The sequence below is a fragment of the Chiloscyllium punctatum genome, chromosome 12, assembly GCF_047496795.1.
Source record: "Chiloscyllium punctatum isolate Juve2018m chromosome 12, sChiPun1.3, whole genome shotgun sequence".
Classification (NCBI taxonomy): Eukaryota; Metazoa; Chordata; class Chondrichthyes; order Orectolobiformes; family Hemiscylliidae; genus Chiloscyllium; species Chiloscyllium punctatum.
Window position 1 is genome coordinate 14,233,735 of NC_092750.1, and position 22,437 is coordinate 14,256,171.

Genomic DNA, 22,437 nt, shown 5'->3' on the forward strand with positions numbered 1-22,437 from the left:
CAAAGCTTGTCCTCACAAGGCACAATTCAGGATTGTAAGGGAACACTCTGCATTTGCCAACATGAGTACAGCTCGAACATACACATTTGGTCCCATCTAGGACCAAACAACCTACATGACTGGTACTGTATCCTCCACCAATGCACGTTGACAACAGCGTTGCTGCAAAATGTGCTGCAGTAACTCACCTAGGCTCCTTGGACAGCACATTCCAAGCCCACAACCAATGCCACCTTGAAGGAAAAAGATGCAGATGCATGGGGCCATTATAGTTTGCAAGTTCCCCTCTAAGCTGCATGTTTCCTGACTTGGGACTATATCATCTGCTCCCTCATTGTCATTAGGTTAAAATCTTGGAGCTCCATCTCGAGCAGCACTGTGGATATGTCTACACTATGTGAACTATACTTGTTCAAGAAGATAGCTCACTATCACCACCTCAATGCTAAATAAGGGCGAGCAGCAAATGCTATCTGAACCAATGATGCTTACGTGATTTTGGGGGAACAGCAATGCATTTCCAAGTCAGGGTGGTGACTGGCTTGGAGGGGGACTTACGGATGGTGGTGTTCCATATGTCTGCTGCTTTTGTCCTTCGAGATGGATTTGGTTTTGGAAGATACTACTTAATCATTTGATTTTCTGTGTTGCATCTTGTAGATACTCAGTACACGCTGCTGCTGCTACTATCAGTGATGGAGGGAGTGGATGTTTGTTGATGTGGGCTGCTTTGTCCTGGATGATGTTGAGCTGCTTGAGTGTGTTGGGGCTGCACCCATCTGGATGGGTGGGGAGTCTTCCATCACACTTCTGATTTGTGCCTTGGATGATGGATGAGCTTTGGGGAATCGGAGGGTTGGTTGCTTGCAGCAGTATTTTTCGCCTCTGACCTGCTCTTGTGGCTGTTGTGTTTGTGTGGTGAGAACAGTTGAGTTTCTGGTCAGTGACAGCCAGGAAGGAACTAAAGAATGGACTTAGAGCTGAAAAAGGGCATGGAAAAGCTTGAGGAGGTAGGATTTAGGAAAATCCTAACACATTCTACACTTAGGTGAGTAAAAATAGACTGGCCAGAGTGAGGGTAGGACTGATCAGGGATAGTGGAGGGAACTTGTGCCTGGAGTCAGAGGTAGGGGAGTATTCAGTAATGGAGAGAGACCTTGATGTTTGTGAGGACAGCATGAAACAGGCTGATATGCTTGAACAGGTTGATAAGAAGGAGGGTATACTGAAAAGTTTGAAAAACAAAGTCCCCTTGGCCAGATGAGACACACCCAAGGTTACTTACAGGAAGCAAGGGAAGAGATTACTGCGCCCTTGACAACGATTTTTGCAACCTCATTGTCCACTGGATTAATACCAGATGATTGGCGGGTGCCAAATATTTTTCCCTTGTTCAAGAAAGGGAATAAGGATTTTCCTAGGAATTACAAAACACTCAGTCTTATGTCTGTGGTGGACAAATTATCACAGACTATTCTGAAAGACAGGATTTATGATTACTTGGAAAACCATAGTTTGATTAGAGATAGTCAGCATGGCTTTGAGGGGCAGGTCATGTCTCACAAACCTTATTGAATTCTTTGAGGCTGTCACAAAATACATTGAAGTTCGAGTTTATGCATTTTAGCAAGTATTTGATAAGGTTTTTTTTTAGATTACTTAGTGTGCAAACAGGCCCTTCGGCCTAACAAGTCCACACCGCCCCGCCGAAGCGCAACCCACCCATACCCCTGCATCTACCCTTTACCTAACACTACGGGCAATTTTGCATGGCCAGTTCACCTGACCTGCACATCTTTGGACTGTGGGAGGAAACTGGAGCACCCGGAGGAAACCCACGCAGACACGGGGAGAATGTGCAAACTCCACACAGTCAGTCGCCTGAGGCGGGAATTGAACCCGTGTCTCTGGTGCTGTGAGGCAGCAGTGCTAACCACTGTGCCACCGTGCTGCCCAAAGGGTTCAGAGGTTCTGCATGGTAGACTAATTCAGGAAGAAGGAAGCATGGGATACAAGGAAATCTGGCTGTCGCATACAGAATTGGTTGGCCCATAGAAGACAGATGGTGATAGATAGCAAGTATTCAGCTTGGAGCATGGTGACGAGTGGTGTTCCGCAGAGATCAGTTCTGGGACCTCTGCTCTTTGTGATTTGTATAAATGATTTGGATAAGGAAGTGGATGGTGGGTGACTAAGTAGGCCAATGACTCAAAGGCTGGAGGTGTGGTGGATAATGTGAAGGGCTGTTGTAGGCTGCAAAGGGACTTTGACAAGATGCAGAACTGTGCTGATAAGTGGTAGATGGAATTCAACCTGGAAAAGTGTGGAATGATTCATTTTGAAAGGTCGAATTTGAATGCAGAATACAGGGTGAAAGGCAGAATTCTTGGCAGTGTGGAGGAACTCCGAGATCTTGGGGTCCATGCCCACAGATCCCTCAAAGTTGCCAGCCAAGTGGATAGGATTGTGAAGGTGGCGTATGATATGTCCGCTTTCATTAACAGTGGGGTTTAAGTTTAAGAGTTGTGAGGTTATGCTAGTTCGATAAAGCCCTGGTTAGACCACACTTGGAATATTGTGTTCAGTTTTGGATGCCTCATTATAGAAAGGATGTGGAAGAGGAGATTTACTTGGATGCTACCTGGACTAAAAGGCATGCCTTATGAAGAAATGTTGAGAGAGCTAGGGCTTTTCTCATTGGAGCAAAGAACGATGAACGGTGACTTGATAGAGATGTACAAGATGATGAGAGGCATAGAGTGGATAGCCAGATACTTTTTAACAGGGTGGAAGTGGCTGTCAAGAGGGGCTTACTTTTAAGGTGATCGGAGGGAGGTTTAGGAGCGATGTCAGAGGAACGTTCTTTAGAGTGGTGGGTGTGTGGAATGCACTGCCAGCAGTGGTAGTAGAGTCAGATACATTAGGGACATTTAAGCAACTCTTGTACTACCTTCCATGTGTCTATCCAGTGAAGGGTATGTAAGTCAGTTTGAAGGATAAAAGGTTGGCACAGCATCAAGAGCCAAAGGGCCTGTACTGTGCTGTACTGTTCTATTTTCTATGTGCTGTCAAAGAATAGTAAAGACTATTGTTAGTACTTTTGCTTCAGAATGCAAGAAGCTCTAATATGGTAACATCTTCCAATCTCTTTTCAAAGCATTAAATGTTTAAATCAGCAATCCATGAGTAAACGTATGACAGTGTGGTACTGATAAGGATGTGTTGAGGAGGTTCCAGATTAAGGTCATGATTTGGTGATTGCCATGTGGGTGCTATATTGATCTCTGCCATTAAGCTACAGAAGAGGAAAAGCCTACCATTAAAGTGTGAGCAATGTTGAGTTTGAGGTAATTTTGGCATTTATGGTTTAACTTTTCACCGAGATAATACCAATTACAGGAATTTTAAACACTCATAGCCAAAATAACAGACAAAAAGGCAGCGCCTTGATAGGAAAAAAGTGTTGCATGCAAGTAATGTCTTGTATCATTTTAACTTCAATTTAGTTTTTGTGGCATTCAAGGAGAGTAGCATCGTGGTAATGTTATACAACTAGTAATCCAGAGGCATGCACTAATGCTTCAGAGTTGCAATTCAAATTTCACCATGTCATCTGGGGGAAATCGTCCATTCAGTTAACTAATTAAATCTATAATTTTAGAAGACAAATCTGTATTAATAATGATCCTGAAACTGCCAGATCTTTATAAAAGTCCATTTGATTCAGAGAATCCCTTCAGAGTGGGAAGGGCAGATATCAGCCACTCCACTCCATTTTGCTCTGTGTGATTCCAGACCGACGACAATGCAGTTGACGCTTCAACTGCCCTCTGAAATGATCAGCTTTAGGAGCAACAAATGGTAGCCTTGCTAGTGACACTTGCACTCAAGAATCCAAAAACATTGCATCATAGAGATATACAGCACGGAAACAGACCCTTTGGTCCAACTCGTTCAAGCCGTCCAGATATACTAACCTAATCAGTCCCATTTGCCAGCACTTGGCCAATATCCCTCCAAAACCTTTCTATTCCAATATCCTTCCAGATGACTTTTAAATGTTTTTAATTGTACTAACTTCCATCACTTCCTCTGACAACTCATTCCATACACACACCACCCTCTGTGAAAAAGTTGCCCGTTATGTCCCTGTTAAACTTCTCCCCCCTCGTCTTAAACCTATACCCTCTAGTTCTGGACTGCCCCAACCCAGGGAAAAGACCTTGTCTCTCATTCTCCTCATGATTTGTCTAAACCTCTATAAGGTCACCCCTTAGCCTCCGACGCTCCAAGGAAAATAACCTCAACCTATTCAGCCTCTCCCTCCAGCTAAAACCTTCCATCCCTGGCAACATCCTTGTAAATCTTTTCTGAACCCTTTCAAGTTTCACAACATTCTTCCAAAAGATGATGCGAAACTTGAAAGGGTTCAGAAAAGATTTACAAGGATGTTAGGAGAAAGTGAGGACTGCAGATGCTGGGGATCAGAGCTTAAAAATGTGTTGCTGGAAAAGCGCAGCATCAAAGGAGAAGGAGAATCGACGTTTCGGGCATAAGCCCTTCTTCAGGAATGAGGAGGGTGTGCCAAGCAGGCTAAGATAAAAGGTAGGGAGGAGAGACTTGGGGGAGGGGGCGTAGGGAATGCGATAGGTGGAAGGAGGTTAAGGTGAGGGTGATAGGCCAGAGAGGGGGTGGGGGCGGAGAGGTCGGGAAGACGACTGCAGGTCAAGAAGGCGGTGCTGAGTCTGAGGGTTGGGACTGAGAAAAGGTCGGGGGGAGGGGAAATGAGGAAGCTGGAGAAATCTGTATTCATCCCTTGTGGTTGGAGGCTTCCGAGGCGGAAGATAAGGCGTTCTTCCTCCAACCGTAGTGTTGCCATGGTCTGGCGATGGAGGAGGCCAAGGACCTGCATGTCCCTGGCAGAGTGGGAGTGGGAATTAAAGTGTTCAGCCACGGTGCGGTTGGGTTGGTTGGTGTGGGTGTCCCAGAGGTGTTCTCTGAAACGTTCCGGAAGTAGGCGGCCTGTCTCCCCAATGTATAGGAGGGCACAACGGGCGCAGCGGATGCAGTAAATGATGTGTGTGGAGGTGCAGGTGAATTTCTGATGGATATTGAAGGATCCCTTGGGGCCTTGGAGGGAGGTGAGAGGGGAGGTGTAGGCACAAGTTTTGCATTTCTTGCGGTTGCAGGGGAAAGTGCCGGGAGTGGAGGTTGGTTTGGTGGGGTGGGGTGGATCTGACAAGGGAATCGCGGAGGGAGTGGTCTTTCCGGAATGCTGATAGGAGTGGGGAGGGAAATATATCCTTGGTGGTGGGGTCCGTTTGGAGGTGGCGGAAATGACGAAGGATGATCCGATGTATCTGAAGGTTGGTGGGGTGGTAGGTGAGGGCTAGTGGGGTTCTGTCCAGGTGGGCGATTGGAGGGATGGGGTTCAAGGGCGGAGGAGCGGGAAGTGGAGGAGATGTGGTGGAGAGCATCGTCAATCACGTCTGAGGGGAAATTGCAGTCTTTTAAGGAGGAGGCCATCTGGGTTGTTTGGTATTGGAATTGGTCCTCCTGGGAGCAGATGCGGCGAAGGCGTAGGAATTGGGAATATGGGATGGTCTGGGAGATGATGGTTTGGTGGTGGGAGGCGGGGTCATGGTCAAGGGGGCTGTAGGAGGTGGTGTCCGCGAGCTTGCGTTTAGCCTCAGCAATATAAAGATTGGTGCGCCAAACTACCACCAGTGCCTCCCTTGTCTGCCGGTTTGATGGTGAGGTTGGGGTTGGAGCGGAGGGAGTGGAAGGCTGCACATTCCGAGGGCAGAGAGGTGTGAGGTTGAGGCGGGCCTACTTCTCCAACCAGGACTCCCGCCCACCCTCTGACGACCCCTTCTCCCGCCTCCGACACACCCTATCCACCTGGACACCCCAAGGCCTCTTACCCGCCCTTGATCTCTTCATAGCCAACTGCTGCAGTGACGTTGACCGCCTCAACCTCCCCACCCCTCTCACCCACTCCAACCTCTCACCCTCAGGGGATCTCCCATCCACCACCTCCAACCTCATAGTCCCACAACCCCGTACCGCCCGTTTCTACCTCCTGCCCAAAATCCACAAACCTGACTGCCCCAGCCGACCCATTGTCTCAGCCTGCTCCTGCCCCACCGAACTCATTTCTGCATACCTCAACGCAGTCCTGTCCCCCTTAGTCCAAGAACTCCCCACCTACGTTCGGGACACCACCCACGCCCTCCACCTCCTCCATGATTTTCGCCTCCCTGGTCCCCAACGCCTGATCTTCACCATGGACGTTCCATCCCTATACACCTCCATCCCCCATCACGAAGGCCTGAAAGCCCTCCGCTTCTTCCTTTCTTGCCGAACCAACCAGTACCCTTCCACTGACACTCTCCTTCGACTGACTGAACCGGTCCTCACTCTTAACAACTTCTCCTTCCAATCCTCCCACTTCCTCCAAACCAAAGGAGTAGCCATGGGCACCTGCATGGGCTCCATCTATGCCTGCCTCTTCAGTGGATATGTGAAACAGTCCATCTTCTGCAGCTACACTGGCACCACCCCCCACCTTTTCCTCCACTACATTGATGACTGTATTGCCGCTACCTCGTGCTGCCACAAGGAGATTGAACAGTTCATCTACTTTACTAACACCTTCCACCCCGACCTCAAATTTACCTGGACCGTCTCAGACTCTTTCCTCCCCTTCCTCGACCTCTCCATCTCTATCTCGGATGACTGACTCAACACGAACGTATACTATAAACCGACTGACTCCCACAGCTACCTAGATTACACCTCTTCCCGCCCTGTCCCCTGTAAAAACGCCATCCCGTATTCCCAATTCCTTCGCCTTCGCCGCATCTGCTCCCAGGAGGACCAATTCCAATACCGAACAACCCAGATGGCCGCCTCCTTCAAAGACTGCAATTTCCCCTCAGACGTGGTTAACTATGCTCTCCACCGCATCTCCTCCACTTCCCGCACCTCCGCCCTTGAACCCCGCCCCTCCAATCGCCACCAGACAGAACCCCACTAGTCCTCACCTACCACCCCACCAACCTTCAGATACATCGGATCATCCTTCGTCATTTCCGCCACCTCCAAATGGGCCCCACCACCAAGGATATATTTCCCTCCCCACTCCTATCAGCATTCCGGAAAGACCACTCCCTCCGCGATTCCCTTGTCAGATCCACCCCACCCCACCAAACCAACCTCCACTCCCGGCACTTTCCCCTGCAACCGCAAGAAATGCAAAACTTATGCCTACACCTCCCCCTCACCTCCCTCCAAGGCCCCAAGGGATCCTTCAATATCCATCAGAAATTCACCTGCACCTCCACACACATCACTTACTGCATCCGCTGCACCCAATGTGGCCTCCTACACATTGAGGAGACAGGCCGCCTACTTGCAGAACATTTCAGAGAACACCTCTGGGACACCCGCACCAACCAACCCAACCGCCCCGTGGCTGAACACTTTAACCCCCCCTCCCACTCCGCCAAAGACATGCAGATCCTTGGCCGCCTCCATCACCAGACCATGGCAACACGACGCCTGGAGGAAGAGCGCCTCATCTTCCGCCTAGGAACCCTCCAACCACAAGGGATGAATGCAGATTTCTCCAGCTTCCTCATTCCCCCCCCCACCTTTTCTCAGTCCCAATCCTCAGACTCAGCACCACCTTCTTGACCTGCAATCTTCTCTTCCTGACCTCTCTGGCCTATCACCCTCCCTCCCCTTCACCTCCTTCCACCTATCACATTCCCAACGCCCCTCCCCCAAGTCCCTCCTCCCTACCTTTTATCTTAGCCTGCTTGACACACCTTCCTCATTCCTGAAGAAGGGCATATGCCCAAAACGTTGATTCTCATTTTCCTTTGATGCTGCCTGACCTGCTGCGCCTTTACAAGAATGTTGCTAGTATTGGTGGATTTGAGCTGTAGGGAGAGGCTGAACAGGCCGTTGGCTGTTTTCCCTGGATCGTCGGAGGCTGAGGGGTGATCTTATTGAGGTTAACAAAATTATGAGGAGCATGGGTAGGGTAAAGAGGCAAAGTCTTTTCCCTGGGGTGGGGGAGTCCAGAACTAGAGGGCATAGGTTTAGGGTGAGAGGGAGAAAGATATAAAAGGGACCCAAGGGGCAACTATTTCACGCAGAGGGTGGTATGGGTATAGAATGAGCTGCCAGAGGAAGTGCTGGAGGCTGGTACAATTACAACATTTAAAAGGCATTTGGATTGCTAAATGAACAGAAAGGGTTTGGAGGGATATGGGCCGGCTGCTATTGGTGAAACTAGATTGGATTGGGATAGCTGGTCGACATGGGTGGGTTGGACCCTAGGGTCTTTTTCCATGCTGTACATCTCTGTGACTCTATAATTGCACACACTATTCCAAAAGTGGCCCAACCAATGTCCTTTACAGCTGCAATGTGACCTCCCAACTCCTACACTCAATACTCCAACCACTACCCTGTCTATCTGCAACCCTACTTTAAAGGAATTATTATTGCAAATAATTGAAATTGTTTCAATTAGTGGGGGAAATAGTAATCTCATACACTCAAAATAACTTGTTTTGATTTTCAGGTTCCTAATAGACAGTAGGTGGTTTAAACAATGGAAAAAATATGTGGGTTTCGACAGCTGGGACATGTACAACGTGGGAGAACATGGAATGTTTCCAGGCCCCATTGATAATTCTGGGCTCTTTGCAGGTAATTAAAGTTGAACACTGTTGAACATGGTTTTAAATGCAGATATTAGATTTGTTGTGGTTTCAGTGAACGTATAGATGAAAGTTTGCTCGCTGAGCTGGAAGTTTGTTTTCAAATGTTTCGTCACCTTACTAGGTAACATATCGGTGAGCCTCCGGTGAAGCACTGGTGGTATGGCCCATTTTTTACTTGTGTTTAGATTTCCTTTGGCTGGTGATGTCATTTTCTGTGGTGATGTAGGATGGATGTGTTGTCGCAGTCGAAGTGGTGTCCATCAACATCAACCTGGCCTAAGAAACATGATCTATACTATTCAAAGAACCAAAGACACATACACTGAACACTACCAACTTCATCAGCAAGGAGAATATTGTCAATCTAGTGGACCTATGCCTTACCACCCACTTCACCTTCAACAACAAAACCTACAGACAAACCACCGGAACGCCCATAGAATCTCCAATATCAGGGTTCTTAGCAGAGGCAGTAATGCAGAGACTCGAACAAACAGCTCTGTCAACCATCCAATCCAAACTTTGGGCCCACTACAGAGATGACACCTTTTGTCGTCATTAAACAAAACAAGTTAGAGGAAACCTTCAAAACCATCAATAATACCCTTACTGGAATAAAATTCATTAAAGAGGAGGAAAACAACAATGACTTGCCATTCCTAGATGTCGCGGTAGATCAATCAGCCAATGGGGAGCTTCACACCAATCTCCGCAGGCAAACAGCACATACGGACCAAATACTGAACTACAGAAGCAATCATCTCAGCACCCACAAACGGAGCTGCATTAGAACATTATTTCAGTGTGCCACTACACACTCTAGCACAGAGAAACTACAAAGAGCAGGGGGAATCACTGATACGATGTATTTTTAAAAAGAAAACGGGTAGCCAATGAACACAATCCGTCGATTTCTCAGCAACAAACCCAAACAAACAGACAAAACATGTCCAAAAACCCTAGCTACTCTCCCCTGCATCAAGACATCTCGGAAATAACTGCCAGACTAATCAAACCTTTTGGCATCCTGGCATCCCACCAATGTACTAAAACAGCAGCTAATGAACTTGAAAAACCCTATAGAGTCAACAAGCAAAGCTAATGTTTACAAAATACTTTGCAAGGATTGCAATGAATACTGCATTGGACAAACAAGCAGAAGACTAGCCACCAGGATACATGAACATCAACCAACCACAAAAAGACATGACGCACTCACTACTATATTTACAAACAGATAGGAAGGGCACCACTCCAACTGGGACAACACATCCATGCTATGACAAGCCAAACAGAGAGACATATGCAAGAATTCCTCGAAGCAAGACACTCCAACCTGAACTCTATTGACTGACACACTGAATTGGATCCCATTTACCACCCCCCTGAGAAAAACAGGAAATGACATCACTAACCCAAGGAAACCTAAATAAAAGGTGGACCATACCGCAAGTGCTTCACCGGAGGCTCACATGATATGTATGATGACAAAACTTCTGAAAACAAACTTTGCAGCTCAGCGAATAAACGCACATACAGAACCTCAACTTGAGCTACAAATCTTTTCCAAACTCGCTATCAATGGAACTATGTTCACCTTTTGACTAATGTGCACTTGTAATTTAGGCAGTGTATATTTCATTGAGCATAAAATATCTTTGTTTCAATTAACGCATTTTTATTGGGAGTTATTTGAAACATAAAATTATTGTAATCCTGTCAGATTTATAGCCTGAAAAGCAAGTGGCTTTAATATTTGTATATATTCTTTATCTATGTTGCCTGGCTTCAATTTTTTTCTAATACAATAAATCAAAGTTTCTAGTAAAGAAGAAAGCCATCTAGCCCATCATATTTCTATGTATGGCAGTACTAACAATTAAATATGAAGAAATAAATTGGTACAGCCAAGCTCCAAATGGGACTAAGTCAGGAGGCACACTATATTTTGTTAGCAGAAAATTGTAATAAGACACTGCAGAACAAATATGTAAACTGTTTGGAAGACAGGCAGTTCAAGTCTGGGGGATCCAAAGTTATTCATTTTGAATTTGAGTGATAAATCAACCTTTTGCTTAATGCTACGAAACTAGGAACAATGAATGAGGAATAGGATTTGTGTTCAGATGCAAAAGTAATAAGTTGGTGCAGATATGCGCAAAATAATCAAAACGCCTAATGGACGTAATGGCCTTAATCAGGTGGTAATATGATTCACCACATTGAAACGATGTTTTCAGCGATGACATTGTGATGTCAACTTGCGTTAACTTGGTTTATAATTCTTTTGATTTTATAAGTTTGTGGGTGATCTAATCTGGGCATTTTCAAAATGGGGGGTGTGGTGAAGTTTGAAGGAGATATGAGAGGTGAGTTTGATTTTGCACAGAGTGCCTGGAATGCGCAGCCAGAAGATGCGGTAGAAGTAGACACACTAGCAACACTTAAGAGGCATCTTGACGGTCACATGATAGGCAGGGAATAGAGGGATATGGACCATGTGGAAGCAGAAGGCTTTTAGTTTAGAAAGTCGTCATGTTCTTTGAAGTGCAAGTTTGATCTTCAGCTTACAGTTCCTAAACCAATCTTTGCTGCTGTGGGAATGCACCAGGTTAAATTTGAGTGCCTTTCGATCTTTAGAGGACACAGAGTTGCTTCCAAGTTGTTCTTGGATGTCTTCTATCAAGTGTATCATGGCAGCATAAGCAGAGACATGGAAGTAGGTCAGTATTTTAAATGCATGTTTTAAAGGCCCTCCTGATAAGACAAATTTTTGATAAATTTTCATCTTTTGCATCTAAACTTGTCAGGAGTAGAATTATCTGTTTTATAATTCGAGAAATATTTGTGCTAAATATTTTTGCTAAATGTTGCATGTAGTAGTCTGTTAGTGTATTCCCCCCCCCGCCCATGTCAATTGTAATTTATTAAAATAAAATACATTTTAGGAGTTTAAAAGTATTGGTATTTACATTACTGTGAACTTATAATGTTTCAAATAGAAGAAGGTTCTTTTCCAGATTCTCACTTTTTTTTGTGTGAACTTTGATCAGATCTAATGTTTTGATGCGATATAGCTTTACCTCCTTGCAGTCTAAAAACTTAGTTTCTGTCAGTTCATGTTGGGTGTCCTTTCTAAAATAGAACTGCTGAAACAGGCTGCTTGGCTGAAATGCTTTACGAACATAGAGGTCAGATTGAACAGTGGTGACTGTGTGACATCCTTGGCTCCTGTTGATAACGATCTAAAGTGGTTCAGAATAGTTCAGTTGCTACCCATAAAATCCTGCCTGTTTTGTGAGTTAGCTGCCAACCGGTGACTGTCGTCATGTAATCTCAGGTACTTATAAACCTCTATGGTATCTTAGAAAGAAACCATCCGTGGAGATGGAATACCCTGAGGCCCTGTTAATTGTAACTGGTAACTTCAATCAAGCCGATTTAAGGAAGGTGTTGCCCAGGTACCGCCAGAACATTACCTGCCCCACTAGGGGCCCGAACATTTTAGACCACTGCTACACCACTGCAAAAGATGCCTACCACTTCATCCCCCACCCTCATTTTGGGAACTCCAACAACAATGCCATGCTGCTTCTCCCAGCTTACAGGCAAAAGCTCAAGCGAGAGACCCCCCTCGCAGATACAGATCCAGTGCTGGTCAGAGGAGGCAGAAAATCAATTCTGGTGCTGTCTGGAATCGGCTGATTGGGCCATGTTCAAACAGTTTGCAAGTACCTTGAATGAGTACACCTTCACCATCATAGACTTTACCAGCAAGTGTGTGGAGGATTGCATATCGAGGAAGTCAGTCCAGGTGTTCCCCAACGGGAAACCCTGGATGAATCAGGAAACCCAAAACCTGGTAAAAAACCAGGCATAATGCCTTCGGATCAGCACATCCACTCAAATATAAGGATTCCAACTATGACCTGTGCAGAGCCACTAAGATAGCCAAGAACCAATGCCAATCCAAACTAGAGACCCAGTCGGACACCCAACGTCTATGGCTAGGACTGAATGGCATCTCAGGCTCTAAAAAGAGACAGGGCAAGATAGCAGACAATGACACGTCCCTCCCAGATTGTCTCAACGTTTCTATGCTCACTTTGAGCAGAAATTTGGCGGAGAGATAACACCTATTCCAACAAGTCCTGATCGAACCTATCCCAACAGTCACTGCATCAGAGGTCAGATCAGTTTTCCTTTGTGTGAATCCAAGGGAAATAATGGGACCAGACGGAGTACTGTGCACTCAGAGCATGCACAGATCAACTGGCGGAGGTCTTCTCGGACATCTTCAACCTCTCCCTGTGGCAGGCCGCTGTCCCTGCCTATTTCAAGAAGGCCAACATCATCCTTGCGCCTCAGAATGCTCATGTAGCATGTCTCAATGACAACCACCCAGTGGCCTTAACCTCAGTGGTCATGAAGTGCTTTGAAAGGCTGCTCATGACATTAATTAAAGTCCAACCTCCCCACTCTTGACCCATTCCAATTTGCCTATCGGACCAACAGATCCATGTCAGATACCACATCACTTGCCCTTCACTCCTCCCTGAACATCTTGACACCAAGAGCAGCTACTTAAGAATCCTTCAACACTATTATCCCCTCGCGACTGATCACTAAACTTAGTGATCTCAACCTAAGTCCCACTGTCTGCAACTGGATCCTCAGTTTTTTGACCCACGGGCCACAATCAGTGAGATTGGGGACAATATTTTATCTTCACCAGCTCTCAACACTGGAGCCCCCCAGGGATGCGTACTCAGCCCCCTACGTTTCTCACTGTTCCCCCATGACTGTCGCCAAATACCAGACTAATGCCATTTACAAGTTTGCTGATGACACCACCATAGTCAGTTGAATCTCAGATGGTGACGAAGCAGACTACAGATGGGAGATGGAGAACCTGGAAAAATGGTGCACTGAGAACAACCTCCGTCTCGATGCTGGCAAAACCAAGGAACTCGTTATTGACTTTTGGCAGGATGTTACTCATGCCCCCTGGCACATTAACAGCACTGAGGTAGTACGACTGGAGAGTGTCAAGTTCCTGGGAGTGGTCATCCACAACAAGCTTTCTTGGACTCTTCCTGTGGACACACTGGTTACAAAGACCTAATAACGTCTCCTCTTCCTCTGGCAGCTAAGGAAATTTGGCAACTTTTATAGGTGCACCATCCAGAGCATTCTATCTGGATGTATCACTACCTGGTATGGCAACTGTACCATTCAAGATCGAAGATGGTTACAGAGAGTGGTGAACTCAGCCCAGATAATCACAAAGGCCAACCTCCTATCCATGGAATCCATCTACCAGGCCGGCTGTCAAGGAATGGTCACAGCATTCTCAAAGATCCATTCCACCCTGGCAACATTTTTCTACAACCTCTACCATCAGGGAGAAGGTAGTGAAGCCTGGACGTGCACACCAGCCAGTTTTGAAACAGTTTCTATCCTAACGTTGTGAGAATACAAAATGGATACAAACTCTTAACATTTGCCTGTACCTGTGTTTTTGTTTTTGCTGCTGTTTACCTATTAGTTACTTAATGTTATGATCTGCCTGTATTGCTCGCAAGACAAAGATTTTCACTCTGTTTCGGTACACGTGACAATAGATTCAATTGAGTTCAACCAATTCCAAACGGTATTTTGTTCAATGACATAGTACATGATTTGGCTCATGTACAGAATTTAAATTAATGGTGGCATCTCTTGCAACTCTTCTACATGGCCTTATTGCTGCTGCATGAAGTATCTTTCTTTGGATGTTTTTTTCTCCATTCTTTGCGTATTGGGCCATTTTCTTGACTAACACCAGCAGTACACTAAGCTGCAAAGTGGGATGAACTAATATTTTAAACACAAGTCGAGGATAGCGGATCATGGGTTTTACACAAACCTGAATAATAACTGAATTTGAGCCAAATATTGTGTACTTTATCCAGTTGCTGAACATGTTGCAGGTAAGTTACATGTGTTTAAAAGAGCATATTATTCGCTGAGCTTTGGAAGCATCACTTCATTTGAATGGTCTTAAAGATGTGAATTATTTTGAGAAAAAATCTCGTTGAACCATTTGCAGTCATATCTAAGTCTCACCTAAGTGTTTGTCATATAATCAGTTTAATTATTTTTATTGTGAATTTAGCCACCTGTCAATTTCAAATACAGGTAAAGATGCTTGGGAACATGAAAGAATGAGAACTTAACAATATTGCAGCATCTTAACTTGTAATTTGTTACCTATGGTTTTCATAGATATAGAAACACAGGCCCTGAAAGAACACTTGATTGATGAGTTGGATTATGTCTTGGTTCCCACTGAAGCTTGGAACAAGTTGGTCAGTTGGTATGGTTGCGTTGTCGGTCAGGAACCCATTGTACGAAAGGTAAGCCTGTTTAAACCCATATTAGTTCCTTGGATCTATTTCTGACTTTCAATTTAATATTGTTTAAAATTTGTTTTGACGATGAATTTAATTGTAGTGAAGTATAATTTCTGCTGAATAATATTTTGAGAGAAACTGTTCTTAATCAGTTTCTTTTAAGAAAGGAACAATGCTGGTAAAATCACATTTATTGCCTATTCCTAAGTGTTTTGAGTAGGCTGCCAGACAATCTTTGTGGGCACAAGCTTGAGTATTTGACTTGGATCACGTATAGTAAAATACTGCTGTAGCTTCCATGGTGCCAATGCTCAAATTACCAAATTAATTGAACTTAATAAATCTGCAACGAAGTGTTGGTTTTAAGATAATGGCTGAACTGTCTGCATAATTTGAGCATGAACAGTGTAAACCTCTCAATGTAGACAGCAAACCGGGGGTTAGCTGTAATATATTCCTTCCCCAAGTCAGATATACCAAAAAAAACAGAAGATTGTTCCCACTGTCTAGTTATGGTCTAGTAATTTTAGGCAAAAATATTCAAGGCTACTGGTTTTGTTTTAAAGAAAGGTTAAATTGATTATAAATTGACATGTATACAAGCTAGAAAACATGGCTGCTCCAAGTCATTTGATGTTAGAACTTAGTTGTATGTGATTTACAAAGAATCATACCCAGACATCTAAACACCTTTGTCCCAACCATTACCATATTTATTATGATTTGGAGATGTCGGTGTTGGACTGGGGAGTACAAAGTTAAAAATCACACAATGCAAGGTTTTCATCCAACAGATTTAATTGGAAGCACACCAGCTTTCGGAGCGTCGCTCCAAAAGCTAGTGTGTTTCCAAGCAAACCTGGTGTTGTGAGATTTTTAACCATATTTATTAACAATTCATATGACCATGTAATTTAGACTTTGGCCAGAAGGAAGGCTAAGAACCACAGGTGAGGAAAGAACCCCCTGGAATCTTAGTGTCTTATTATGTATTCTTATTGTATGTATCACCCACTATCATCAGCTAACTTAGCTTGCCAGCTAAAAATAGTTTTAGATTCTCTGCCTAGGCAGCTTTCCTTTTATCTTGAACCAGTCAGAATGACCAGATTTCCAGGTAAAGAGTGAATGACGAAAGACAGGTGAGACACACAGAAAGTTGTATCAAAATAGTTATAGAACGTTATAGCACAGTACAGTCCCTTCGACCCTCGATGTTGCGCCGACCTGTCATACCAATCTGAAGCCCATCTAACCTACACTATTCCATGTACGTCCATATGCCTGTCCAATGACGACTTAAATGCACTTAAAGTTGGCAAATCTATTACCGTTGCAGGCAAAGCATTCCATACACTTACTACTCTCTGAGTAAAGAACCTACCTCTGACATCTGTCCTATATATATCACCCCTCAATTTAAAGCTATGCCCCCTCGGTGCTTGCCGTCACCATACTTGGAAAAAGGCTCTCCCTGTCCACCCTATCTAACCCTCTGATTAATTTATATGTCTCTATTAAGTCACCTCTCAACCTTCTTCTCTCTGACGAAAACAGCCTCAAGTCCCTCAGCCTTTCCTCGTAAGACCTTCCCTCCATATCAGGCAACATCCTCGTAAATCTCCTCTGCATCCTTTCCAAAGCTTCCACATCCTCCTTATAATGCAGTGACCAGAACTCTACACAATACTCCCAAGTGCGGCCGCACCAAAGTTTTGTACAGCTGTCGCATAACCTCGTGGTTCCAGAACTCGATCCCTCCATTAATAAAAGCTAAACCACTATATGCCTTCTTAACAACCCTGTCAACGTCAGTAGCAACTTTCAAGGATCTGTGTACCTGGACACCAAGATCTCTCTGCTCATCTACACTACCAAGAATCTGACCATTAGCCCAGTACTTTGCATTCTGGTTACTCCGACCAAAGTGAATCACCTCACACTTGTCCGCATTAAACTCCATTTGCCTCCTCTCAGCCCAGCTCTGCAGCTTATCTATGTCCCTCTGTAACCTACAACATCCTTCGTCACTATCCACAACTCCATTGACCTTAGTGTCGTATGCGAATTTACTAACCCACCCTTCTGCGCCCTCATCCAGGTCATTTATAAAAATGACGAACAGCAGTGGACCCAGCACCGACCCTTGTTGTACACCACGAGTAACTGGACTCCAGGATGAACATTTCCCATCAACCACCACCCTCTGTCTTCTTTCAGCAAGCCAATTACTGATCCAAACTGCTATATCTCCCACAATCCCATTCCTCCACATTTTGTACAATAGCCTACTGTGGGGAACCTTATCGAACACTTTGCTGAAATCCATATACACCACATCAACTGGTTTACACTCGTCTACCTGTTTGGTCACCTCAAAGAACTCAATAAGGTTTGTGAGGCACGACCTACCCTTCACAAAACCGTGCTGACTATCCCTAATCAAATTATTCTTATCTAGATGGTTATAAATACTATGTCTTATAACCTTTTCCAACACTTTACCAACAACTGAAGTAAGGCTTACTGGTCTATAATTATCAGGGTTGTCTCTACTCCCCTTCTTGAACAGGGGAACCACATTTGCTATCCTCCGGTCTTCTGGCACTATTTCTGTAGACACTGATGATTTAAAGATCGATGTCAAAGTTATGAAGTAACTTGGCAGTTCGTAATGTCACACTTACAGAACCTCTCACTGCCTTCTCACTAAAATGTGCTGTCCTGCAGCATCTACATGGATTTGTTGGGCCAAAGGGCCTGTTTCCACACTAAGTAAATTTGCAGATGACCCAAAGGTTGGAGGTGTCGTCGATGGTATAGAGGGCTACTGCAGGCTTTAGCGCGACATAGACAGGATGCAGAGCTGGGTTGAGAAATGGCAGATGGAGTTCAACCTGGATAAATGCAAAGTGATACATTTTGGAAGGTCAAACTCGAATGCTGATTATAGGATTAAAGACAGGATTCTTGGCAGTATGGAGGAACAGAGGGACCTGGGTGTGCAAGTACATAGATCCCTCAAAGTTACCACCCAAGTGGATAGGGTAGTTAAGAAAGCATATGGTGTTTTGGCTTTCATTAACAGGGGATCGAGTTTAAGAGCCGCGAGGTTTTGCTGCAGCTGTACAAGTCCCTGGTGAGACCACACTTGGAATATTGTGTCGCTTTGGATAGGGTGCAAAGAAGGTTTACCAGGATGCTGCCTGGATGGAGGGCTTGTCTTACAAACAAAGGTTAAGTAAGCTCAGACTTTTTTTCTCTGGAGAGAAGGAGGAAAAGAGGAGACCTGATCATGGTGTACAAAATAATGAAAGGAACAGATAGTCAATAGCCAGAGACCTTTCCCCAGGGCAGGATTGACTGGTACGAGAAGTCATTGTTTGAAGATATTAGGAGGAAGTATAAAGGAGACATTAGAGGTAGGTTCTTTACACAGAGTTGTGAATGCATGGAATGTGTTGCCAGCTGAGGTGGTGGAAGCAAAGTCACTGGGGACATTCACGTGGATACCAGTGAGTTGAGGGCCGCATAGGTTGTTTCTATATTTTACATTAGGATTAAGTTTCGACACAACATAGTGGGCTGTACTCTGTCCGTCTGTCGGTCGGTCAACAGTCCACACTATTTACAAACGGATCCAGGCCGGTGTGTTAGTTGAGAAGAGGCCCCACGTTGTTGGTATCGGTACCTAACCACATTCAGTGTTCCATTTCGATATAATAGCTGTCAACCTCTATTTCATATATATTTAACAGACTGGTTGAGTGTGACACCAAGAAGCTAAAGCTGCCAGTTTATTGATACAATCTCATAATTTAATCAAACCTTGTGGATGGAATAATCAAAATTAATTTAAATTTCTTTCTTTTCAAAGGGAACATATCTGAATATTATCAGAATTTAGTTGTTGAATTGTGTCCTTTCTATCAATGTGGTGTTTACAGATTATTCTTGCAATGACTACGCAAATCTGTTTCATAATTTAATGATTACTTGCCTATCATAGTTTTTGCAGTATTTGATGTGTTATATACATTAGCCAATCCCTCAAGACTAGGAAGAATTTCTTCTACTCTGGAATTATGGGTCCTGAGGTGACGAAACAGCCCAGTGCTTGATTTGCACACCCTGCTACAGATGGGGATATTGATGTTTGGAGAGGTAGGTTTTGATGAAGCTCTGGCTTTCATCTGTTAGTGTTTGGCCTCCATCTGGGCTGCTTAGATGCCTGAGGTGGTTAAACCTTGGTAGATGCTTCTGATCTAGTTTGGGTGCCCTGGGTAAGAGATTCCTATGAGTCAAAGGGGCTGTTGAGTGTTTTTCCAGAGACTTGTCAGAGTTTGTTTCTGTCCTCTTGATAACCACTTGTTATGGTGGTGCTAGGAATAGGTGCTTTCTTTTGGAAGTCTCTTCTCAGGTGTGGGGATAGTGAGGCCTGCCCAACATAGCTGATTGACCATAACCAGTGCTCAATGCTTTGTGTGTGAGTCTGAGAGAGAACACTGACATTGGAATAAGGCGTAGTGCTCCAAAAGTTTGTACTTCCACGTGAAACTGTTGGACTATAGCCTGGTGTTTTGTGATTTTTAACTTTTGTCCACCCAATCTAACACCGACACCTCCATGTCCTGCTATTGGATATTCAGGATTTTGCAGAGACATTACTGGTGATAATTCTCTAGAGTTGAGATATCTGCTCTGCATTGACCATGTCTTTGATGTATATAGAAGAGTAGATAGTACTGTTGCCTTGTAAACCATGATTTTGGTGCCAGAATTTGATGCTGACAGGAAACACTGTCCCTCAGATGCCAAAAGCTGTGCTGACACGCTGAAGGTATTATTGAATTTTCGTCAGCGTCTGTCCTCACTGGAAAGAAGCTGTCAAGATATGCAAATTGATCCATGTTGTACACTGGCTCGTCATGGTTCTTGATAGTCGGGGACAGTTTTTTTTCTATGTCCAAGCTAATAGCTTAAGACCCTAAGCTGCAACTGTCTTGAAGTTGATTTATAATTGGTGCAGTAACGCTTTTGAATTTACCAGGTTGAATAATTTACAAAATATTATTGTGAACCTTTTCAATTGATTAAAAATTGGGTAGATAGGAATCCTTTTGCAAGGCTGCCTGCCTTGAAGAAGTTTTCCTCCTCTCTCTACAAGAATCTCAGGGAGTCCCTCTCCCACTGCACCTCCCAGGTCTAGATGGTTGACCACTTGAGCGAATTTTCCACCAATTTGAGGCCAGTTCTCACAGATCTGGGAGCATAGCTTGAAGGATCTTGATTTGGAAAAGCCTGAAGATTTGAAAGACATAGGTCAATGAAAGTTTTTTTTTGCGTTTAATCTTTGTTACTGTGCCATGATTACCTCCTTTTGCTGTGTTTTCTAATGTAGTAATCCATTCTTTTCACAGGTGGTTGAGCATGGGATGTTTGTAAAACACTGTAAAGTAGAGGTTTACCTCTTAGAATTGAAATTGTGTGAGAACAACAACATGGACAATGTGGTGACACGCCATTTCAGCAAAGCAGATACCATAGGTAAATCCATTTCTTTGTTATTTCTCGGACATCATCCTAGTGTAAAATAAGGTTGCATCTCAAAATAAATCCTGGGGATTGTAACCTACACTGTTCACCTAAGTGTTTAAACTTAAAGGTTTGGAAGTACTATGCACCTTTCCATCATGAATGGAAGTAAATTCAGTTAAAAATAAACACTGAATGTGTCCACTGAACAGTTCTAAAGGGTAAGAGACAAACAAAAGTTTCTGGAGTAACTCAGTAGGTTTGGCAAACTCTGCAGGTCTGTGGAGAGAAAATAGAGTTCAAAACTGAAATGTTTACTCAGATTTCTTTGCACAGGTGTTACCAGACCAGCTGAGTTTCTCCAAACTTCTGTTTTTATTTATTTCAGGTCTCCGACATTCACAACTCTGATTTAGATTAATTCTAAAGGGTGTACATTCAAGCTTTCTGGCTTTTGTTTTTACTATTCTTTTGAAACTGTTCGTGAGGTAGCTAGAACAAGGTGGACTCTGATCAGTGGGGCTTTACCAAGTTTATCCAGGGAAAATTTATCTCATCATCCAAACGAATGGCTGCCTTTGACAAGTAATTTTGAAAGCATACCACTCAGTGAATCAGCAATTGAAGTACAAACATCTCGGTTCTAAAATTGGCAGCATGATTGTACAGATTAACACTCCATTTAAAGGACAATGCTTAAACCGCAATCTTAACAAATGTAAGTGTGATACTAATTACTACAAGTCCATGTAAGTTTAAGTACAAGCTGTTAAAAACAGCGTTGCCAGAAATTTAGAACTGATCTAATCTGTGGCAAGATGATTTGGGTATACTGCAGATTACCAGGTAGTGTGGATGTTTCTCTTGTGAATCAACATTTTTTATTTTTTAAACACACTTAAAACATGCATTATAACTACAGATTAGAGTAGCTAAGAATCATAAAAAGAACAAGAAAGGCAAATGCCATGATGAGCAATACTACCAAACCAGCACCAGTACAGGAAATGGATACCTAGATTAGATAGCCCGCACCATTTTTCCCATCCAGCAGAGGTGGAAGGGTTCATCTTCCACCATGTGGATACAAGAGAAGTGGCATCATTTGAAAAAATTAAGGCAACATAAGGATAGCTTTCAGAAGCAAAAAAAAACAAAGGTCAAGATATACTCAGCTTTTTACAGTAAATTTCTAGGCAAACATCAAATCGCAGTGACACTTTGATAAATATTTTAACCTATTTTTCAAACATCCTGTACAGAGAGGTTATTACACACCTCAAGCACAGGTGGGACTTTAATCCAGGTCTCTTGGCTCAAAGATGGGGACACTGCGTCCTTAAAAGTCTGATGCTGTACTAACTGATCTTTCCAGGCCCCTAAAAACCTACTATTCCCCAATGATCTCCCATTCAAGTACTAACCAAGCGTGAGTCTGTTTAGCTTCTGACATCAGATGTTTTCAGACTGGTATGGCCATTGGCAAAAAGTCTTGTTATAAATGCTGACTCTCCTTTTTTGTATGTCTTGGACTCCTGATTGTTGCACCTCTTGCAGCCTGTCCAATTTTTGAATTATTGCAACATTGTTACAACTGTGGCAGGGAATATTTGCTTGTGGATAACTGAGTGCCTTAGGAGCCTTGAGAGTATGCAAGAGGTCACACTGTACATGACAGCATTACATTGTTGCTAAGAAAGTAACTAATTTAGTTTTTGAACTGCTGCAACAGTAGCTTTTCAGGCTTGCAGGTTATGGGTTATTTCTCC

The 22,437-nt window shown here is 43.9% G+C and overlaps 1 protein-coding gene across 2 annotated transcripts in view; it reads left to right on the forward strand.

Moving 5' to 3' along the window:
* The window catches only part of usp4 (ubiquitin specific peptidase 4 (proto-oncogene)), an 86,562-nt gene that overhangs the window by 9,877 nt on the left and 54,248 nt on the right, over positions 1-22,437 (forward strand). For both annotated transcript variants that reach the window (XM_072581879.1, XM_072581880.1), the window contains exons 2-4: positions 8,597-8,724; positions 15,006-15,136; positions 20,554-20,680. In XM_072581879.1, coding sequence (XP_072437980.1) covers positions 8,597-8,724; positions 15,006-15,136; positions 20,554-20,680 — 386 coding nt within the window. The remainder of the gene's footprint in view (positions 1-8,596; positions 8,725-15,005; positions 15,137-20,553; positions 20,681-22,437) is intronic.